Source organism: Podarcis tiliguerta (assembly GCF_965153285.1).
Source record: "Podarcis tiliguerta genome assembly, chromosome: Z".
In the NCBI taxonomy this organism is placed as follows: Eukaryota; Metazoa; Chordata; class Lepidosauria; order Squamata; family Lacertidae; genus Podarcis; species Podarcis tiliguerta.
In genome coordinates, this window is record NC_139553.1 from 44,854,986 (window position 1) to 44,877,744 (window position 22,759).

The 22,759-nt window shown below is 47.6% G+C and overlaps 2 protein-coding genes across 11 annotated transcripts in view; one reads left to right on the forward strand and one right to left on the reverse strand.

Moving 5' to 3' along the window:
- LOC310669182 (uncharacterized protein) overlaps positions 1-4,296 on the reverse strand; it is a 6,014-nt gene extending 1,718 nt beyond the window's left edge. The window contains exons 1-3 of one of the 4 annotated variants that reach the window (XM_083422755.1): positions 4,166-4,235; positions 1,632-1,680; positions 740-869 (exon numbers count right to left, since the gene is read on the reverse strand). In XM_083422755.1, the coding sequence (XP_083278881.1) occupies positions 740-861 (122 nt within the window). In that variant the 5' untranslated portion in view covers positions 862-869; positions 1,632-1,680; positions 4,166-4,235. Of the gene's footprint in view, positions 1-739; positions 870-1,631; positions 1,681-4,165 lie in introns of those variants that run through there. The other 3 variants (XR_014507068.1, XR_014507069.1, XM_083422756.1) reach the window with 3 other exon arrangements.
- Positions 4,297-15,512: 11,216 nt separating this feature from the next.
- ATP11C (ATPase phospholipid transporting 11C (ATP11C blood group)) overlaps positions 15,513-22,759 on the forward strand; it is a 98,855-nt gene continuing 91,608 nt past the window's right edge. For 4 of the 7 annotated variants that reach the window (XR_014506962.1, XR_014506963.1, XM_083422414.1 and 1 more), the window contains exon 1: positions 16,182-16,324. Coding sequence is in view for 5 of the 7 variants with exons in the window: in XM_083422414.1 (XP_083278540.1) it covers positions 16,298-16,324 (27 nt within the window). In the remaining 2 variants the exon portion in view is untranslated. Of the gene's footprint in view, positions 16,325-17,993; positions 18,363-22,759 lie in introns of those variants that run through there. The other 3 variants (XM_083422422.1, XM_083422418.1, XM_083422421.1) reach the window with 3 other exon arrangements.

The window sequence follows — 22,759 nt, forward strand, 5'->3', positions numbered from 1 at the left end:
CTACCCCTCACAAAGCTAATATTCCCAACATCCCTAACGAACTACAGTTCCCATGATTCTTTGGGTGGAAGCTGTCAGTTCTAAATGTATAGTGTGTATGTGACCACAGTTACTTTGAGACACTTCAGTGCAAAAAGTGACAAATAATCATAATATAACCATCTATCTCAGTATTGACTCCACTGACCAAGAATCATGGAATCATAGAATCGTAGAACTGTAGAGTTGTAAGGGACCCTGAGGGTCATCTAGTCCAACCCCCTGAAACCCATCCAACTAAAGCATCCATGACAGTTGGCCATCTAACCTCTGCTTAAAAACCTCCAAGGAAGGAGAGGCCACCACCTTCCAAGGTAGTGCATTGTGCTGTCAAACACCTCTTACTGTCAGTTCCTAATATTAAGTTGGAATCCCTTCAACTCCATTGATGCGGGTCTTCCTGAAAACAAGCTTGCTGCATCTTCCATGTGACAACTCTTCAGATATTTCAAGATGGGTATCAGACTACTGCTCAATCTTCTCCAGGCTAAACATACCCAGCTCCCTCAACCATTCCCCCAAAGCCTCACTTTCCTTGGTTTCAGACAGATGTTTTCCCCAATCTTCTCTGTAGATATTGGGGATTGAACCTGGGTCCTTCTGAATGCAAAGGACTGAGATTTGGTCCCCTTTCAAACAGCAGTTCTACATGCTGGTGCATGCACAAGTTGGTGTGTGTGTTGTGATAGGTGAAACTTACATGTCATCTGTCATCAGCTTGTAGTGAAGAACAGTGCAGCCAACAATGAGCAAAATCAGGAGCACCAAGAATACACACATCACGGCAATCAGCAGGTCTTGCTTCAGTCTCTGCTTTTCCATGGAGTCTTCTTCCAAATGGTTGTTTAAAGGAGAGGTACTGCATTAGTTCAAATTATCACCTGTATCCTGCCCTGCCCTGTTCCATCCTCCAAGGCACCCTTGCCATCTAGGAAGAATCTCAACCCATTTTGTATCTTTCCTAAATAAATTTGTTGGGATGTACTCATTTAGGAACAGAGGAAGATGTAGTATACAGAGTTAGACCATAGTTCAGGCATAGGCAAACTCGGCCCTCCAGATGTTTTGGAACTACAACTCCCATCATCCCTGACCACTGCTCCTGTTAACCAGGGATGATGGGAGTTGTAGTCCCAAAACATCTGGAGGGCCGAGTTTGCCTATGCCTGCCATAGGTCTATCATGCTCAGCTTTGTCTACGTTGACTAGCAGAAGCTTTCCTGGGTTTCACACTTGGGTTCCTAGCTGTTGATGGACTACAACTCCCATCATCTCTGATCACTGCTCCAGCTAGCTAGGGATGATGGGTGTTGTAGTCCAATAACAGCTAAGGACCCAATTTGATAAACACTGCCTATGTGAAGATGCTGGGGACCTGAACATAGGAAGCTGCCATCTACCAACTCAGACCATTTGGTCAATTTAGACCAGTATTCTCTTTGGACTATAACATCTCCTTGACTACTGGTCATGCTGGCTGCTGGGGTTGCTGGGAACTGGAGTTCAACAAGATCAGGAGGCCCTGCCCTAGTGGGTCACAGCTAGAGATGGGGCAGAAACTTGATTCAGCTCGCACTTAAAGGCGAACCTACCTAATTCACACTTCCTGTAACAATATGTGACCCAAAACACAGGTGGAATCTAGACACATATAAAAAACGCTGTTAAAAACACTTTAAAAAAAAGTTTTGAAAAATCAAAACTTCACCATCACCACCTAGTGTCACATTTGTATAATGCACTTTACAAAACACTTAAAATGTTTTATTTGCAGCTGTATAGCTGAGTCCCCAGCCTTTACCCAAACTAAAATACAGACATCCTTTTGAAATCTGCGCTCCTCCAAACTTCATGGTGCAATTCTCCAACCAAACATTCCTTACAAAAGTGAAGACAGTGTGCATTTTAAAAACCCATGTACAGTGGAAACTCGGTTTTTGAGCTTTTCGGAAGCCAAGTGATTCAGAATCCAAATGCTGAAAATCCGGAAGTGAATGCTTCCATTTTCGAACACACATCAGAAGTCAAACAGCTTCTGAGGTGCCTTTCTCCATTTTCTCCATTGAAATTCCTGACCGCCCATTCTGCCTCAGTTGTTGAACATTTTGGAAGTCAAATGGTCTTGCAGAACAGATTACGTTTGACAACTGAGGTTCCACTGTACAAAATGGCAGTATATTAGCAAAACTGCATGGGGAGAAATATGTGTGTTAGTCAAAACTGCATAGAAAAATGTCAGTATTAGAAGAAAATCACACCAAGATGCTGATGAATTTTCATGAAAATTTTAAAAAGGTGGGGGAAAGATCACAGATTGCCATGGCAATATGGAGAACTGAATATAAGGCTGGAAAAATGATGAACTCGAAAACTGACTTGATTTGTGGAAGAAGAAGAGTTTGGATTTGATATCCCGCCTTTCACTCCCTTTAAGGAGTCTCAAAGCGGCTAACATTCTCCTTTCCCTTCCTCCCCCACAACAAACACTCTGTGAGGTGAGTGGGGCTGAGAGACTTCAGAGAAGTGTGACTGGCCCAAGGTCACCCAGCAGCTGCATGTGGAGGAGCGGAGACACGAACCCGGTTCCCCAGATTACGAGACTACCGCTCTTAACCATTACACCACACTGGCTCTCTGGAGGCAGGGAAGGGAAGACCTCCCAGGATGAGAGATTGGGACAAGAAAAGAAAACTCCCAGGTGGCAGCTGGGAGGGTCCACCACTTTCTGTGCACATCAAGGGTTAAGAGCTACCTTTGGGAGAGGATGCAGTGTTTTCTCTTTCTCTTTCTCTATTTCTGTTTTTATTTAGATTAGTTCCTTTTATCCTGTATTATGAAAAACTTTAATGGGGAGGGAGAGAGAAATTGACTTGATTTGTCCACCCCCAGTTGCAGTTCTGAAAAGACCCTTCACTACACTACATTCTGCATTTTAGGAGGGTGGCGAAGTCTTTAAGATCCCCCACCCCTTTGATCACTTTTATCTTTCTGCTGTGCCAATGCATTTTTAAACTGACTCAGCGATTTTGCGCGCCTCTCATCATGTCACTGTTTTAATGATTGAATCAATTTACTGTACTGCCTAATCCCATTATCCGCGTCTATGTTTGCAGTCTGGAAAGGGCCCTCCTGCAGGCTGCAAGGAAGGGGTAGGTGCTTGTCTAAAATAATATAAAATAAAGGCGGCAACTTTACGTGGGGTTCCCTGGGCACACCCCACTCCCAAATAGCAAGTTTTCCAATTGCATCCACACCCTTCTAGCTTCAGCAACAGCCATGTTAGGTATCCCCACACCATTCAACGCACCCCAAGTTCCTTTGGCATGGGGAAAGTCAAAACACCTTACTTTTCAGTCAAAAAATAATAGGTTAGTAGGGCTAGATTGAGAGCCCCTAAGAGGCTCTTACGTGCTAAGAAAGCTCTCCTTTGAGGTGATGGCTCGGGTTCCATTTAGAACTGGCGGGGCTATTAAAATACAGCAGTTATATATATTTTAATAGCTCACCAGTGGTCACTTGCTTCCCTTCTCAATTTAGGGTGCTCCGCATTCCTGACTGAAGCCCTAAGCAAGTTAGGACCCAAATACCTCAAAAACCATCTCTGTGCCTTTAGGTCCTCTTGGATGTTAAGACTGACAAAGCAGGGGTCCTCTTGGTAGTTCCATCAACCTCAGAAGTTTGGGATGGTGGTGTCCTGGAAGTGGAGATCTTCTGTGGCAGTCCCTAAGCTGGTGATTTCCCTCTGTACAGCTTTTGCCAAATACTGAAGATACACCTATTCACCCTGGCCTTTGACAGTTTAAGGTGTCTTGTTGGAGACACCTGAAATTTTGCTGAAATCACACTGTACTGCTCCATTTGGAAAGTTTTTGGTGCCTCTTGTCATTGAAATGTTTTAATTGCTATTAAATAGTTCTGTGTATTGCATTGTTGTAACCCACTCTGAGCCCTTACGGTGAAGGGCAGGTGAGAAATCTTATAAAGTAAGTAAATAAGTAAGTAGGCAGGCAGGTAGGTAGGTAGGTAAGTAAGTAAGTAAGTAAGTACGTACGAAAGGAAGGAAGGAAGGAAGGAAGGAAGGAAGGAAGGTAGGTAGGTGTGCATTCATCCCTCACGGGTAACCTACCTTGGCACAAGTGTGGCCCTATAAAGATGAAGAACAATAGGAATGTATGGGAAAAGCTGTGCATTGTTTCTTTAGTCATTGTCTTTCCCCATGCTGGCTGCATATTGTTCTGACCTACCATGGAACCACGTGACACCCCCAGCATTCCTAACAACATTCTGACAGCATAATCTATTCCAGTACTAGGGTGGGGTATGTGGCCAAGTGGGTGAGTCCATAAGCACTGGTGGAGGAAGAGGAGTGCGGGGGAAGAGCACATCACCCCCGGCTGCGCGATCCTGGTGGGGTGCCATCATGGTTGCCCCCCTGCGCTGGCTGCCCCACCCCCACAGATGGCCCGCCCCGGGACGCACGCCAGCCCTGCCCCCACCTGCTCTCCGCCCCGCGGTGCCGGAGCATGAAGCTCCACCACTGTCCATAAGGTCTTGCTGGATCCATCTAGGTCCATCTGGCTTGGCCCAAAGGTTCATCTGGTCTGCTATCCTGCTTTGCAGAAGCTAACCAGATGCCTCCAGGAAGCCCACAAGTCAAGGCTTGAAGGCAAGAGTCCAGTCCTCTCTCATTGCTTACAGCAGTGGTGGCCAGACTTGGCCCTCCAGCTGTTTTGGGACTGCAGTTCCCACCATCCCTGACCACTGGTCCTGTTAGCTAGGGATGATGGATCCCAAAACAGCTGGAGGGCCAAGTTTGGCCATCACTGTCTTACAGGAAGGGCCATATAGCACAGTGGTATAGTTTATGCATTGCACACAGAATGTCCAAGGGTCGATCCCCAGGATATCCAGGTGGAGAGATAGGGATGTTCCTTACTTGAAACCTTGGAAATCCTTTGCTAATCAGTGTGGGCAGGATTGTGGTGGACAGACCAATGATTTGGCTCAATTTAAGGCAGCTTACAATACGATAATCTTTATTGTCATTGTCCCATGCAGAACAACGAAATTGGAAAATCTACATAAGACATTCAAAACCCAACAAGCCTGCTATCCCAGCTATCCCAACCTGGTTAGCCCCCTAAAAACTCTGATACCCCATTTTTAAATACAATATACTTCCAAAGAGACTCCTTGAGAGCCAGTGTGGTGTAATGGTTAAGAGCAGTAGACTTGTAATCTGGAGAACCGGGTTCGCGTCTCCGCTCCTCCACATGCAGCTGCTGGGTGACCTTGGGCCAGTCACACTTCTTTGAAGTCTCTCAGCCCCACTCACCTCACAGAGTGTTTGTTGTGGAGGAGGAAGGGAAAGGAGAATGTTAGCCGCTTTGAGACTCCTTCGGGTAGTGATAAAGCAGGATATCAAATCCAAACTCTTCTTCTTACACTGAGTTTAAAACCAAAATTGCATTTGGGTAGAAACTGTTTCTCAGGCAGCTAGTCGTAGTCTTTATAACCCTGTACCTTCTTCCAAAAGGCAGAAGCTGAAAGAGATCATTTCCGGGGTGCGCTCTATCCTGCACTATCTCTGAAGCTTTCTTATGGCACCTGGAAGCATAGATTTGATCCAAGGTGGGAAGAGTGCACCCAATTATTCTCTCCACAGTCTTTACAACCCTGGACAGCATTGTTTTTCCCCTGACCGTGCAGCTCCGAAACCATACACCCAGACCATAAGTTAATACACTCTCCACAGTACAATGGTAAAATGCCATCAACAGGTCCTTTGAGAGATTGTTTTTCCGGAGGATTTTCAGAAAATATAACCTCTTCTGTGCTCTCTTCATCAGGACTTTGCTGTTTTCTCCCCAGGTTAGATTATCTCTCAACTCCATTCCCAGAAATTAAAACTCTGAGACCTGTTCCGCACACTTCCCCTCAACAATAAGTGGCTGAATATTCAATTTACATTTCCTAAAGTCCACAATAACCTCTTTTGTTTTCTTTAAGTTAAGGAGTAAATTGTTTTTCCTGCACCACTCCCCCAACTGCTCAACTTCCTTCCTCCCCCTCTCCAGCTGTGATTAAACCAACCACCTTTGTATCATCTGCAAACTTAATTATCTTATTACTGGGGCATTTGGGGGCACAGTCAGCTGTACAGAGCATATATAAAAGTGGGCTCAGCACACACCCCTGCGGCGTCCCCGTATTCATTATGAGATCCGCAGAGATGTGGGAACCCAACCTGACCCATTGGGAACGGTTCGATAGAAAATCTAATATCCACCTGTACAAACACAGTGGAAGTCGCAGGTCTAATAATTTGGGCACCAATCTATGTGGAAGAATAGTATTAAATGCAGAACTAAAGTCTACAAATAACAGTCTCGCATAGTCTCCTTGCTTCTCCAAATGAGTCAGGACAGCATGTAAAGCCATTGCCACAGCATCCTCCGTTGATCTCTTTGCCTTGTACGCAAACTGGCAAGGGTGAAGTCCCACTGGCAGACAAGATATGATGCGGTTCCTCACCAGTTTTTCGAAACATTTCATTATAATGGGTGTCAACGCCACAGGGCGAAAATCATTCAGACTGTCTATCTTTGATTTTTTTGGCAGGGGTATAATGGTAGTGGATTTCAGGCAGGGTGGAACAGTGGCTTGGGCCAGAGACTGGTTAAAAATCTTCGTAAAGATTCCTGCCAGTTGGTCCGAACAATCTCTTAGCACCCTGCCAGCCACCCCATCCAGGCCCATAGTCTTCCTCGTGTTTACCTCCTTTAATATTCACCTCATTTCTCCCTCTTCCACCCGGGCAGCATTTCCTGTAGGTAGTGACGCCAATAGCTCTGGCATCCCAGTTGGAGTCACTGTTGGTGTCACCTCAAATCGGGCAAAGAAGGTATTCAACTCTCCCACCAAGGAAGCAGTACTCTCCACCACTGATGAATTCCTTGATTTATAACCAGTCAGATGTTGGACTCCCTGCCACATTTGTCTAGTATCATGATTTCTCAGACGGTCCTCAATTTTTCCTCTGTACTCCGCTTTTGCTTTCCTGATACCCCTCTTCAAGTTCGCTCTTTCTATACCATGCAATACCCGGTCCCCAGTTCTAAAAGCAGAGTTTCTGGCCTTCAATAATCTCCTAACCTCTCCCGTCATCCAGGGCTTCCTATTCGGATACAACTTAACATACTTTTCCCTGGTGACATTTGCTGTGCAGAATCTAATATAATCTTATATGCATTGCATCACCAAACATTTAGCCATCACAGCTGATAGGCACTGAAGGCTCTCATCTGCTCTTTCTCAGATTTCTCAAATCCCTTTTAAAATAAAAATCACCATAGCTAGTGACCATCACCATGGATGTCTGTTGTTGGGTGGGAGCTGAAATGCATTGTATGTGGGGCTGCCATTCAAGACTGTTCAGTAACTGTGGTTAGTACAGAAGATGGGATCAGTCCATTCCAGGCCAAATTCAAGTTATAACCTTCAAAGCTTAGTATATATTATTAACACTGGCCAAGTTACATGAATACTGTAACTTGTAAATTCAACTTTATGAGTTTGGCAAAAAATAAAATAAAAATAAAATAAAATAAGGAGTGTGTGGAGGAAACGCAGAGGACATCTGGGAAAAACTCCCACCCACCATTGCACCCAATGTGTTTTGATTATATGCCATTTTGGCTTTAGGCGCAATCCCTGGAACATAGCTTCCGCATAATTTGCAGCCTTGCTGTACGATAAACACTTCAGGTGCTGAAAATAGTAAGTCACAAATATTATTCTCCTGTATAGGAATGCCAGCAGCACACAATTTCTGGAGGCAAATAATATTCATGGTATCAGAAAATACAGGGGAAAGAGTGGGATTTAAGCCCATGTCTCATGTTTAACTGGATCAAAACTGGTATACCAAGTGGTATGAAATCTTCAATAGCAAGTTCAGTGAATCTCAGCAAACTGGCATGTGATTATGGAAAACTCACAACCTGTGGCCACTTGGGAACGACTGTGGAAGTGCTTATATCTCACAGAGGTGGAGAGACTAACAGATCTGGTACTCAGGAAAAATGGTAACATCTATAATAATATATTCATCGATAAGTGGGTGTGTTTGGAAATTACTGCAATCAGCACTATAGACATTTGCAGCTCTCTTGGAATATATTTATGCAACCTGTCAATATTTCTTGCTTTAAAAACCTGTATATGTGGTGTTTTTTAAAGTATACCTTCATGTTTCCTTCGTCCGCTTGTTACGGAAAATCCAAATGGTTTATTTCTCAATTCTCCTCTGTGCGATGACATAATGTCTCTTTAAGCTCACATAATGAATCCATCTACATGCCACATTAAACCAGGGGTAACCAATGCTGTGCCAGATATTGCTGGACTCCAACTCCCATCAACCCACAACATCTAGAGGGCTCCATGCTGAGCACCCTTGATTTAAAGCATAGTTAACGATAAACTATGGTTTGCAGGTAAACATGCAACATGTTGGGTGTGCAGACTCCTAAAATTATGGGCACATTGTTCCCCCATCTTTGTGCCGTGGTGCTGGGAGCTACACCACAGTTTGGCTTTTCCAAACCCATGTTTGTTGAAAGTGATGTGTGAACCACGCCGTTGAAATGTACAAAAACTAATTAAAATCGGCTACTAATTGAAATGGCTGCTCACCCTGATGGCTATGCTCTTCCTCTGCTTTCAGAGGTCTTATGTTTGTGATTCTGGCTGGGAATCACAAGTGGGGAGTGTGTGGTTGCCTTCAGGTCCTATTTGAGGCTTCCTACCAGAACATCTGGTTGGCCACTGTGAGAACAGGATGCTGGACTAGATGGACCACTGATCTGATCCAGCATGGCTCTTCTTATGTTCTCATGGCTCAGGACTGTGACCTCAGAAAGGTCACTTCCTTCCCATATGTACCCTAGAACTGATATCGTGAATGGAGGCCCAGTTCTTAGGCCCTCACAGTGGTCAAGGATGGATGAATTTGAAAGACCACAGGTTTGCCACCCTTGCTTGATCATCTCCCCACTCCCTATAGGGAAGGTAGATCAACACCCTGATCCTTTATGGGGGAGGGACCCGGGTGGTGCTGTGGGTTAAACCACAGAGCCTAGGACTTGCTGATCAGAAGGTCGGCAGTTCAAATCCCCACGACGGGGTGAGCTCCCGCTGCTCGGTCCCTGCTCCTGCCAACCTAGCAGTTCGAAAGCATGTCAAAGTGCAAGTAGATAAAGAGGTACCACTCCGGCAGGAAGGTAAACGGCGTTTCCGTGCGCTGCTCTGGTTCGCCAGAAGCGGCTTAGTCATGTTTGCCACATGACCCAGAAGCTGTACGCTGGCTCTCTCGGCCAATAAAGCGAGATGAGCACCACAACCCCAGAGTCGGTCACGACCTAATGGTCAGGGGTCCCTTTATCTTTACCTTTAATGGGGGTAGAAATCTATTTGGTATGATAATGTCTCAATGAACTGACTTATTTATACATGCAGTGTTTTGTCAGCAACATCTGATGCTTAATTTGCCCATTCATTTTGCATTGAAAAGTTTCAGTAGAATTTTGGATCACTTTGATGGTTCCAGTTTAAAAACTTATTACCCTTTATTACTTATTAAAGACCTGAACATTGCTCTGCTACTCTAGGAACTATAAAAATTTACTCCAGTGTTGTTCTGGTTGTTGTTGTTTTAAAAAAGCAACACCCAAGAAATCGTAGATCCTCAGGAATTTTAGCAGATGTCTGGAGAAGCTAGTTCTGCAATTCACACAGTGATTAGCATTCTATCTCCTTTAAGGATAAGATGATTTTGTGTACTTCTGTTTAAAACCCAATTAAACTTTTGACCTTCACAACATTCCATCCATTGGTTAATTGTGCACTGCGTTAAAAAGAAAAAAAAGTGCTGGAGTCCTGCTTTTGTTTGCACCTGTGAATTTTCCAAGGGGGTCCCCCTCCAGGTCGTGTATAATGAGAGTTTCCTATTGCTCTCTTCATCCCACTTAACCCAACCTCCTCCTCAGCTCCTTTTCAATAGGAGATGGAGAGGAGACCTTTAATCCTTTTGGTTCTTCCACCTGGATTCCTGTTTGGAATTGCTACTTCTATATTCTCTATGGGTTTTCTAGCTATGCTTCACCTTTTGAGATGGGGTAGCTATAATTCTCCCTTGTCCTTAAGGTATCGGTGCTCCCAGCACCTAAGCACCAATTCTCTGGACTTGGTGCAAAGTTGTAACATTGGACACACGCAGCCCTGGTCCACCTGCACACTCACCCCCCACCAAAAGACTTGGTCAGTATGGGGGGGAACAAGCAGGGGGTCACTTGGTGTCCTCTTGGCCCCCCTCCTCTCCTGTTTCTGATCCTGGACTTCTCTCTGCAACCAGTGGCGTAGCGTGGGGGGTGCAGGGGGGGCAGCCGCACCGGGCGCAACATCTGGGGGGGCGCGCTCGCACTCGCAGCTCTCTGCCCCTACCTGGCTCACTCACTCTAGGGGGCGCAAATTACTTGCCTTGCCCCGGGGTGCTGACAACCCACGCTACACCACTGTCTGCAACAGACTCTCCCTGCTCACCAAATCCTCTTACCTCCTCAGCTTCCAGCACCTCCTCCTCCCAGTCTTCTCCCTCTGCCCCCTCATCGTTGTCCCACCACCACTTCCTGGGCTCTGAGCCTTCTTCCCTTGGGGGTTCCCCAGCTGGCTTCTCCCACCATTCCTCTGCGTCCAACAAGTCTGTGACATCTGATCACAGTCTTCCTTGCTAGGGTGGCATGTATTGCATTTCTATATGAATTATAGTATTTTTTTTCCCCAGTTCACATCAATGCATATAAAATAGCATGTGCCTTGGAGGAAAGGCAAGAAACAAACATTGACAACAGATAAATTAGTAAATTAGAACGGTCGTTACTTTTGCTGGAGTAGCTGCAGTTCAGTGCACACTGAAGTTTAGGTTTGTGCAATTAAAGTGGATTAAGGGACTCAGGTGCCTTAGTACAACAAAACTATGTATTTCTTTATTTTGCTTTTTGCAGGTAGGAAAATGACAGGGGAATGTATAAAAAAAAAGGTGAGATGAACAAATGAGATGTATAATATGCAAGAAAAAAATCACTATGACTTATTGTTGTATAACCTCCCCACAAATAAATCAGAGCAAATGCTTGATGAAGACAGGGCACAGTCTAACCTCCACATAAGCTTTGTGCAAGCAAATCAGGATGGATGCTCAATAAACAGGTTGTCTGGTGGAGCGCCTAGTTACTAATTCTGTCATCAGAGCACGCTGAGTGATCACACCCGTTGCCTCTGGTGGCCACTAGGTGGAGGCAGCCTCCGTTGAACTGAGAAAAAGGTTTTTTTTTAAGCAACCTAATCTGAAGTTTGGTCAGAAGAGGTCCAAGAGGATTTATTTGCTGGTTATTTGTCTTAGGGTGACATTCTTAGAATTTCTGAAATCTCACTGCTCGCTTAATTGAATATAGGAGAAAATATCTACCTGGCCCAGCACCTTCCTTCTCAACAGTGGGTAACCATAAGTTTACAATGAAGTCCCCGGGGGGGGGCATGGTGACAATTGCCCCCCTTTTAACTCTTGCTTCCACCAGCAAGAGACTGTTTCTCAATGTGGAGGTTCTATTTGGCTACTGTGGTAGCCAATGATAGAAGTCATCTCCTTCATGAATTTGTTTATCTCCCTTTGGAGGCAGTGGGCTTTCCTTCCCTGGAAGTTTCTATACCAGGGGTCAGCAAACTTACCACGCCTCGGGCCGGTGTCTCCAGAGGGCGGGGGAGCGTGTGCCCATAAGTGTGTGCACACGCTATTTCTGGCGCACTTCTGGGTTGGAGGAGCACCGGAAATAGCTTGTGCGCATGTGCATGGGCCTCCTCCGACCTGGATGTGCACCGGAAATAACGCTTGTGCATGTGCAAATAATGCTTGCGCATAAGCTATTTCCGGTGCTCCTCTGACCCGGAAGTGAGCAGCCGTGCAGCACAGCGCCGGTAAGAGCGGGTGGCAGCAGTAGGCGGCGAGGGTTGCCACGGGCCAGATAAACGAGTCCCTCAGGCCTTATCCGGCCCGCAGGCCTTAGTTTGGGGACCCCTGTTCTATACGGAGGTTGGATGGTCATTTGTCATGGATGCTTTAGCTGAGATTCCTGCATGGCAGGGGCCTGTGCTGGGTGCCTATGGGAACCCCTCCAACCCTACACATCATTGATTCTATTATTCTTTGAAAGTTACCTAAGTGGCCATTGCTCCATCTTGTGGCAGTGAGTTCCACAAGTTTAATTGTGTGAAGGAGTTCATTTTGTTATTGAATCTACTGACCACCAGCTACATCATCATCATCATCATCATCATTTATTTATACCCTGCCCATCTGTCTGGGTTTCCCCAGCCACTCTGGGCGGCTCCCAACAGAATATAAAAAATGCAATAAAACATCAAACATTAAAAACTTCCCTAAACAGGGCTGCCTTCAGATGTCTTCTAAAAGTCAGATAGTTGTTTATCTTTTTGACATCTGATAATAGGGCATTCCACAGGGCAGGTGTGACTACTGAGAAAGCCCTCTGCCTGGTTTCCTGCAACCTCACTTCTCGCAGGAAGGGAACTGCCAGAAGGCCCTCGGAGCTGGACCTCAGTGTCCGGGCAGAACGATGGGGGTGGAGACGCTCCTTCAGGTATACTGGACCGAGGCCATTTAGGACTTTAAAGGTCAGCACCAACACTTTGAATTGTGCTTGGAAACGTACTGGGAGCCAATGTAGGTCTTTTAGAACCGGTGTTGTATGGTCTCGGTGGCCACTCCCAGTCACCAGTCTAGCTGGTGACCTAAAGCTCCAATGTTATGGGAGAGGAAGTGTTCTCCATTTTCTGTAACACGTGAACATGAAAGGAACCTGATCGATCAGACTAGTGTCCCATCTAGTTCAGTATCCCATTCTCACAGTGGCCATCAGCAATGTCTAGGCAACACGATGACCATGTACAAACACAATAAACAATCTTTATAGAATTCCTTCAAACCATAACAAGTACAAAATGAAATCTTTAGTCTCAAAGTCTCTGAAAATCTTTAAATGAAGCGAGGTACCAGACTTTGTACGATGTAAGATAAGCTGTGAAGCTTTGTGTATTCAGCAAACATGATGTCCAACACTGAACAGTGAGTCCAGATATTGACTACTGTTTCGTAGAATTCTTCGTCAGCGTGGTGGGAGGATATAGAATTGCTTCATAAACCCATCTTATGGGTTTGTAGATGAAAATATCAAATGCTGCGGAACATTCCACAGAATTTGATATTTTCATTTACGTACATTCATTCAAGATAAGATGACATTGCCTAGACATTGTGGACGTTCTCTTTGCAACCCAGGGGCTTGTTTGGTTACTCACAGTGGCCAATCAGATGTGAGAAACCCACAAGCAGGACCGAGTGCAACAGTGCTCTCTCAGCGATTGGTATTAAGGACATGAGCACAGCTGGATCCGACCAATGGCCATCTGATCCAACATCCTATTCTCCCAGTGGCCAGTCAGGTGCCTGAATGGGAAGATTGCAAGCAGGACCAGAAAGCACTCTCTCTTCCTGGGTTCCTGGAACAGAAATGAGGAACATGTGCTACAGGAATTTATGCTGTGAGGAACAGCAGGAGCTATGTTTCTTTCCGGGTGACCCTTTACTGCAGGGCTGGGGAGCCTGCGCCCCTTGAGATTTTGTTCCGACTCAGCGTCCCATGAGTCCCAGCCAGCGTGGTCACTAGAATGATGGGAGTTGGAAGCGCAACATCTGGTGGGTTGGTGGTTCTTTATCCCTGCAAATTGAGCATGTTTACGTGCGAGTTTTAGCAAGGCCCATCCTTAAATACATCCGAAACGAAAAGTCTCATTGTAGGGTTGGCGAGACACAAGTTCAAACCTTCACTCAGACATGGTTGTCTCCCCCCCCCCCCCCGATCGCCTCCCTCCCCGATGGCATTGCGTGGTTAAAATGCAGTGTGGCAGCACAGGTTGGAGGGACCATGCAACTTCTGAAATTCAAGCTCTCCCCAAAGCATGACCACCTGGTGTAGTTCTGAATTGTATGTTGTTTTATATGTTACTCTGATATTGTTCACCACTTAGGTAATTTCGTTTCGTTAGGGTTCCTTGGTGGAAAGGCAGAATAGGTATGCAACAGTTAAATAAAGGAAATGTGTATTTTTAAAGACATCCACTGGGGTGGTCTTAAACCTCACACACACAAACAAACCCCATGAGAGAATCATTAAACTCAGTGGCGTAGCGTGGGTTGTCAGCACCCGGGGCAAGGCAAGTAATTTGCGCCCCCCCCCCCCGCTGCACTGTCCCTCCCCCAGATAGTCCCTCGCTCTCTCTCCGCACTGCACCGCACGCCTGGCACCCTCCCCTCCACAGTGGGCGGCGACCCGGGGCAAGGCAAGTAATTTGCGCCCCCCCCCCCGCTGCACCGTCCCTCCCCCAGATAGTCCCTCGCTCTCTCTCCGCTCCGCACCGCACGCCTGGCACCCTCCCCTCCACAGTGGGCGGCGACCCGGCGGCTCGGATCGGATTCGCACAGCCAGCACTGCAGTGAGAGAGAGTGAGTGAGCCAGGTAGGGGCAGAGAGCTGCGAGTGTGAGAGCGCCCCCCCCCCAGATGTTGCGCCCGGTGCGGCCGGCCCCCCCTGCACCCCCCACACTACGCCACTGATTAAACTTATTAAGTGGTGTGCAAATTTAGTAAACACACAGTGTATGTATGCTGTCTTGGGTTCCTTGGTGGAAATGTAGAACGTAAATGCAACAATTAAATAAAGGGATACTGTATATTTTAATAGCATTCATTTTGATGGTGCCATTAGGCAGAGATCAAACAGCCATCCTTTTTGCAAGGAAATATATTTGTGCTTTTGATGCGCATGCCTAAGCCCGTTAAAAACAAGTCACTACGTTCGCGGGAAAAGGTGCAGAAACTCTTAAAAGTTGATTCGGTGAGTTCGGTGGCGAAACCATACCAATTTGCGCCGCAGCGGCAAGAGAAAGGCGGTCGCCTATTGCTTTGCAATCAGAAGACCCCAGGCTCCTCTAGCTAGGGCTGGGTATGTTCCCTGTCTGAAATGCTAGCGAGCCTACGGCCCGTCAGCGTGCTGCTGAGTTGGGCGCAATGGTGACTCGCCCGTCATGTTCTGTTTTGGGTGCGCCCGAGAGGCCTAGCCAACCTCCAAGCCAACTTCCCCTTACTGCGGCGGGCCGAGGACGAGCAACAGGCCGGCGCTCGCTAGCCTCGCTCTCCCTTCTCCTACCATCCCGGACATCGGGCAAATATACTACACCTCCCAAGCTGCTCTCCGGACCCAATGGGTGGAGAGAAGCCGAAGGTTCCGCCCCTGGGGCGGCTGCGAAAACAGAGCGGGGCGGAGGGGTGGGAGGAGAAATAGAAGAAGTGGAGCCTCCAGGCGAAAGCCAGAAAGTAGCCCGTGGCGGGGCAGGGAACCAGGAAGGGCCGCTGGGCTGGTGGTTTGGGTCTCCGCGGGCATCGGCGAGGCAGCGTGCCACGTGCGCTTGGGAGAGGCGGGCGCGCGGGGAGCGCTCTGCGCTTGGAGAAGTCGTGAGCGTAGCGCTGCGCCTCGGTTTTTCGGTCTCCCGCCGCTCTCGGGCCTCGGGGGCGGGGAGGACTGTTGCTGCCTCCGCCTCCGCTGCAGGGGAAGAGGAGGTTGCATCCAGCAGTCTGGGTTTCCCGCCGCAGCTTCCCCCTTCCTGGCAGCCGGCCTGCCTGCTTTGGCTATTGTTCCCCTGCAGCCTCCTTTTTATTATTATTATCACCAAAGCGAGGCATGCTGCCCAGATCTTGGCCCCGGCCAGCCTGACAGAGCCGAGGAGTGTTGGCGAAGCTAGGGACTCGCCCCCATATCTGGGGCTGCTCTCTGGGAGGAAGAGAGGGAGAGCCCCGCCGTGGGCTGTTGCTGCGGTTGGTGCCACGACTGGAAGAGGAGCGATGCGGCTGAGCGGCAGAGCGGCGCGCCGGTGACCGTGGGGCTGGGGGGACGGCGAGCGGGGGCTGGGGGCGCCTCTCCGCTCGCCGCAGCGTCCCCACTGACCCCGAGGCTTGGGGACCCGTGCAGAGGGGCTAAGTGCTTGTGCCAGTCGGCTCTAAGAAACCAGGACTACCCCACTACCACCCCACTGCCCCCCTCTCTCCAAGGCGCTGCGGCAGTCCAGCTATGCTTCGCAGGCAGATCAATCGCTTCGTAAGTACCTCTGTGCCACCCTAATTTTGGAGGTGGGTGGGGAGGTCCGTACGAGATGGATGCTCAGTTCTTCCCCTCCCCGCTGTGTGCCCGAATGCTTGCACGCCTGCAGATGCTTGCGGAATGATGGGGGGTGGGGGTGACTGGTCTTCTGCTCCCCTCTAGTTCCCCAAGTGCACCCAAGCGAAGTCATCCGTTCTCACGACTATCCCAAGGCCTAAAGCATCAACTCTCCCCCCCCCCCGCGCTCCCGCACCTTCAATCTAGCCACCGTGTTGTTTTCGCAATCTGCCGCCGCCACACTGCTGTTTCCCGAGTGTTATTTTTAAAGCTCAGCAAGTTGGCTGAGACTCACAGGTAAAGGAACCGTCTCCCCAGGGTACCCGTTGCACAAAGGGTGGGTGGGAAGATGGCGTTTGATTGGCCGCTTTGATCACTTTCCATCCTTTTGTTCTTTCTAAGTAGGGGAAGCACATGCAGAGGATTTGCAGATTGGCTTTGAATCCCTAGGGCTTCCCCTTTTATTTTTTTAAAGGATGCCTGGGGGGGGCGGAATTTGTGGGTTGGGAACACGTTTCTCCTTTCCTCTTGGCAATAGAACTCAAGAAGGCATGGGAAGAAGGGTCAGCCAAGGAATGGGGAGCAGATTCAGGACAAACTGGAGGATGAACTAATTCCCTGCCCCAGGATTCATTTAGTTAGTTTTTACATTTATATTCCACCTTCCCTTCAAGGTGCTTCTCCCCACATTATTCCCACAACAGCCCTGTGAGGTAGGTTAGACTGAGAGTGAGTGGCTGGCCAAAGGTCACCCAGTAAGCTTCATGGCTGAGTGGAGATTTGAACCCTGGTCTCCCAGGCTCTGGCCGAGGACTCTAACCACTGCACTTCCTAAGGTTGAGGCCCACACTTCACAGCCGAAATATTGTGGCGTTTGTATATCCCACCTTCCCACATCCCTATCTTAGCCTCAGATCAGCCCAGGCTGAGAGACTTCAAAACAGCCCAAGGCTACCCATTGGGGTACGTGGCTTAGAATGGATTTGAACCTGCGTCCTTGACGCAACGCTGTAACCACACTGGGTTGGGAGAATAGCTCAGCCCACGAGACAACTCACTTGGTTAGAGCATGGTGCTGATAACACCAAGGTTGCAGGTTCAATCGCTGTATGGGACGACTGCATATTCCTGCATTGCAGGGGGTTGGACTAGATGATCCTCAGGGTTTCTTCCAACTCTAAAACTCTGTATGATTCCATGAGACTGTGTATCCTCACACTACACGGGGGAATACAAATTTAACTGCATTAAGGGGGTGGGGAGAGAAAAGCAGTGCTCTGCAAATAGAAGATTAGCTCATCAGGGTGAAAGGTTCCAGTGCAGCTCATGATTCTAGGTTTCTATCAGCAGGGAGTTTTAATGGACGGAGGCATTCTGAAATGCAATTTTTTGCCATGTGCTGTTTGAAGGGCTTCAGCCTGTTTCTGCTGCTTAAGAACTGAAAACAAGAAGAGCCCTTGCTGGATCAGGTCCTCTTCTCGCAGTGGCTTGTCACATGCCCCCAGGATGGTTGCAAGCAGGATTGTGTGTGCAACAGCATGCTCCTCACTGGTGAATCTCAGCTACTAGGATTCAGAGGCAAAACTGGAGCTGTGCAGAGCCAACTTGCCTTAAGAACATAATAAGAACGCTGCTGGATCAGGCCCATGGCCCAGCTAATGCAGCAGCCTGCTCTCCACAGCTGCCAGCAAGACGCTTCTCGGAAACTCCCACAAGCAGGACCTGAGCACTAGAGCAGTGCACATTCCTGCAGTTTTCAACAACTGATACTCAGAAGCCTTGCTGCCTGGCCACTGATAACCTAATCACCCATGAATTTTCCTAATTGTCTTCTAAAGCAGTCCCAAGTGTGTGGCCACCTCTGCCTTCTGCGAGAGAGAGCTCTGTATTGTAGCTATACGCTGCACAAAGAAGAACTTTCTTTTCTTGTCCTGAATCTTGATGCGTTCAGCATACAACTGACCAGGCTTCTCAGATGGTAATGGGCAAGTTTTTGGAGGAGGAGGAGATGTCTGTTGCTGATTGTTAATATGAATGATTATCTGCAACCTGCATGCTGGGAGGCAATAAACGCTGGGGTACCTTGCCCTGGGATAGGGAGTGTGGGACTGGCTGGGCCTATTGAGTCTGAGCTGATAGGCAGGGGTGGTGATAGGGCAGCCTTGGCCACCCTGGTGCCCCCCCCCCAATGAGCTTTAGACTACAGCTTCCTTCAGCCGCAGAGACCATGGCTTTGTGGCTTGGGGCTGATAGGAGTTATACAGAGGGCATCTGGTTGGTGAAGCCTGATCTAAAGAGTCTGTCTAGTCCAGAGCCTAAAGTCACCTGTCTGCACCCATCCAGCCCACTCTTCTGTGCCCAGCAAGGTGCCCCAGGTTGCTCATAGGTGGGGCACTGGCCGTCTCTTGCTTTTACCTGGTACATACAAATAGATTGCTTCTGTATCTGGAGGTTTTATTTAACTGTAATTGCTGACAGTGGTGCATTTAGGTTTGTTTGCAGCTTGTGTCCTTAATAGGCTGTCCCCTATTGGAAACAGTACATTTACTTGTCAAACACTTCTGATCCTGCGGGGCCCTTACTGTTCAGCCTCTGATCCATCTTTAGAAATAACACATTTCAGATATGCATGGATCGGTGGTGGTGGTAGACTGCATCAAGGTCTCTCACTGCAACCTGTTTCCAAATGTGTATTTGGGTAAGCCGTCTACCCACTAATTTGAGAAAAGGATTTCCTTTTTTTCCTCCTTTGGTAGAAAAGAGTTGGCTAAGAAAGGTGATGTTACAAGGTCAAATTGGAAGTGTCCTGGACGTTTTTAGAGCTTACCTTGCGCCACTTTTAAAACAGGGAATTGTTTCTTGGAAGCGGTCCTTTGGTGCAAGTTTTCCTGACCACCTGCTGGGATGCTGCATTGCTGTTGCAACCCTCTGGGCTATCAGAGACTGAAGTCTTGTGCATTGCAAATCCTTGTGTAATGCTTGTTTCCCTGCAGTGGAAATGGCTTAAGTGTATAGTATTGTTCTCGTGCCTTAGCTTAGTGCTCCCGGAGAACATGCTTTGCATGCAGGAGATCCCAGATTTAATCCCAAGCACTTGCAGATTGAGCTTTCCTGCTTGTGACAGGGGAGGAATGACATGGGAGTGACTGAGCTGTGGGCATGAGCAACCCTAGTTTATCGTAACTTGAGAATGTGAATAAAGGCAAGCAGCTCTACCTTGTTCTTGGTATGTGTGTGTATAATGGATGCCTATGGGAAACTCATGAGCAGGGAATACAGAGTGATTGCAGCCCCTACTGCTTGACTCCAGCATTTAATTCTTAGAGGTATACTGCCTGTTACCATGCAGCTTCAGTTGTGTATTGTAAGTGCTCTCAGCTGACTATCCTTTATGAATTTGCAACCTCCTTTCTTTACACCTAGCTATAAGAAACTTCAAGACCTAAGTCCCAGTTTATACTGCTGCTTCTTTTTTAAAAAATCAAGTTTTCTTTTTTCTTTCTTTTGGAAAAAGACAAATATTTATATTAAAACAAAAATCTGTAGATTCCCGAAAGTTCAGAAACTTTAATGTTGGTGGTTGTTTTCACTTTTTTAAAAAAAAAATAAATGCTTGTAAACTTTTTGCACCCTTCCCTTTCAAATTTTGTTTTCAATCTCTCAATTTTACGGTTTCGCTCAGCCAGCTGTTATATTTTCCATGTTTCATTTGCCTTGTCTTTAATTGTAGGCATTTTGGAGTGTCATCATTTCCCCGTTTTCCCCCCACCGGAAGTTTTTTTTTTTTTTTTTTGAGGCAGCCAATACATCTGATGTTAAAGAAAAATGTGGGTTTCCTTCTTGCACAATAATTTAGAAGAGCTTTTTCAGGAAAAAAGAGCAGAGTTCATAGTATGTCATAATTTGTTCTGTGAATTTGTGTTTACAGTTCTTTTGCAAGGCAGCAACCTGACAGTTTACTTACTTTGTATGGCTTTTTTTTTTAAAAAAAAAAGCTTTCTGGACTCCTCTCGAAACAAAGAGAGAAGCAGTGTTGTGTAGTGGTTAGAGTGTTGGACCTGGAAGACCAGAGTTCAAATCCTCACTCATCCATGAATTCCCTGGGGCACCTTGGGCCAATCGCTGCCTTTCAGCCTAACCCACTTCACAGGGTAGCTGTGAGGATGACAAGGGGATGCTACCTCGAGCTCCTTGCATCGAAAGGTGGGATAAAAATGCAATGCAATAAATAAATGGCAATATTTGGTCAGCAGGAAGCCGCATCTCCAGCAGTTAATAGTTATCTGCATTCTGCAGTCCATTCCACCACTTAGATACTTGGATCCTGACCGGGAGCCTCAGGGAAGCCAAGAACCGCCATGAAATGCCAACAAGACAAAAGTAGCTGTTTGATTTCCAGGCTGCCAAATCGTGAGCAGCAGCGATACTGCATCAGCAGCCAAGTCCAAATCTAATCGCAGAGCATCCTTTTAGAAAGTACTGTTTTGGCCTCAGTGGTGTAGCGTGGGGGGTGCAGGGGGGGCCGGGTGCAACATCTGGGGGGGGCGCTTGCACTTGCAGCTCTCTGCCCCTACCTGGCTCGAGTGCTAAAATCCACAGGTTAGGGGGCGCAAATTACTTGCCTTGCCCCGGGTGCTGACAACCCACGCTACGCCACTGTTTGGCCTGATGTCATAATGTTCAAAAGGAAGAAGGCCAGTTGAGACTTCTGGGGCAAAGGCACCCATATCCTGGGTGCCACAGATGAGAGGGCCTCACCCCACAGTCACACACTCCTAACAGCTTAAATGGCAAAAGACATGTGGCTTCCTGGCCTCAGTGGCTGCGTAGCTATAAGCCAGGAACATAGGAAGCTCTCTTAAAATGAATCAGACCATTGGTCCATCTAGCTCAGCATTCTCTGCACTGACTGGCAGCAGCTCTCCAGGGTTCTACAGGTGGGACATTCTGAGACATACTTGGAGATGCTGGAGGTTGAACCTGCAAGTGAAGCAGATGCTCTTCTGATGAGTAATTGCCCTTCCTCAAGTAATCTAAACGTACCGTTCTCTCAGCCCAGTTCTTCCAGGTTTATGCATTCAGGTAAACAAACCACGAAGGAGGTAGCTTAGCACAACCTCCCACCTTGCTTGAGCTCATCCAGCCCAATGCAGCATTCCCGGTGCTCAGGGATGATGTGAGTTCTAGTCTACCAACATCCCCAAGTAGGGGAAGGCTGGTTTGGCATGATGGGATTGTAGCTTCCAGCTGTGCAAAGGGAGAACTGATGTGAGAGTGATTGGGCTGTGTGCTTGGCCCCCGACCCCAATTATCATTTAGGGATTTTGAAGGTGAAACAACAGGACCTTAATTTGCCTCCTGGAAAAAAAATCTGGAGCAGTTGGGAGCGTACACCCATTGCTTCACACGCCACCGTGGTCCTCAGAATGTTCTCAAGAAGGACGTTTGGCCCTTGAGGCTGCAGCTTCTGTGTTCAAATGGCTCAGATTGCTTAAAAGCCAGAACATGGATTCTTCTTTTTGGAGGTTGATGCCTTACCCTCTCTCCTACTTCTCTGCCTCCCACCCCCGCCTTCTTTTCTTCAGATCATTCTCAATTCCTCACTCTCTGCCAGTTCTTTCCTACTCCCTTCTGTTGTGTAAATACACAGCAGATGGAAGCTTCCTGGAAAACCATAACTGGCCTCAAACCGACTCCACGATCTGCTTTGCCCTGAGAAGTACATAACTGGGGGGTGGGGGCCTTTCTTAAAGCAACAGAAGGTTTGAGAGCATATCTACATACGTCTGATATAGAGGAACATAGGAAGCTGCCTAATGCCGAGTTCAGACCAATTGTTCCATCTATCGCACTACTGTCTGCACGGCGGCTCTCCGGGGTTTAAGGGAGCCGTCCACATGGGGTTCCTCAGCGTTCAGTTTTATCCCCTGTGCTGTTTAACATCTATGTGAAACGGCTGAGTGGGATCATCCAGAGTTTTGGAGTACGTTGTCAGCAATATACGGACGGCACAGAACTCTCCTTTTTTACATCTGCAGGGTGAGGCAGTGGACGTGCTGGACCGTTGTCTTGCCTTGGTAATGGACCGAATGGCTGGGAGGTTGCCTGCTCTTGATGGAGTTACACTTCCTCTGAAGGAGCAGGTCTGTAGCTTGGGGGTACTCCTGGATCCTTTGCTGTCACTTGAGGCTCAGGTGGACTCTGTGGCATGGAATTCCTTGCGTCAACTTTGGCTGGTGGCCCAGCTGTGCCCTTGTCTGGACATGAATAGCCTAACTTCTTTTGTTTATGCTCTGGTAACCTGTAGGCTAGATTACTGCAATTCGTTATATGTAGGGCTGCCTCTGAAGACTGTTTGGAAACTTCAGCTAGTGC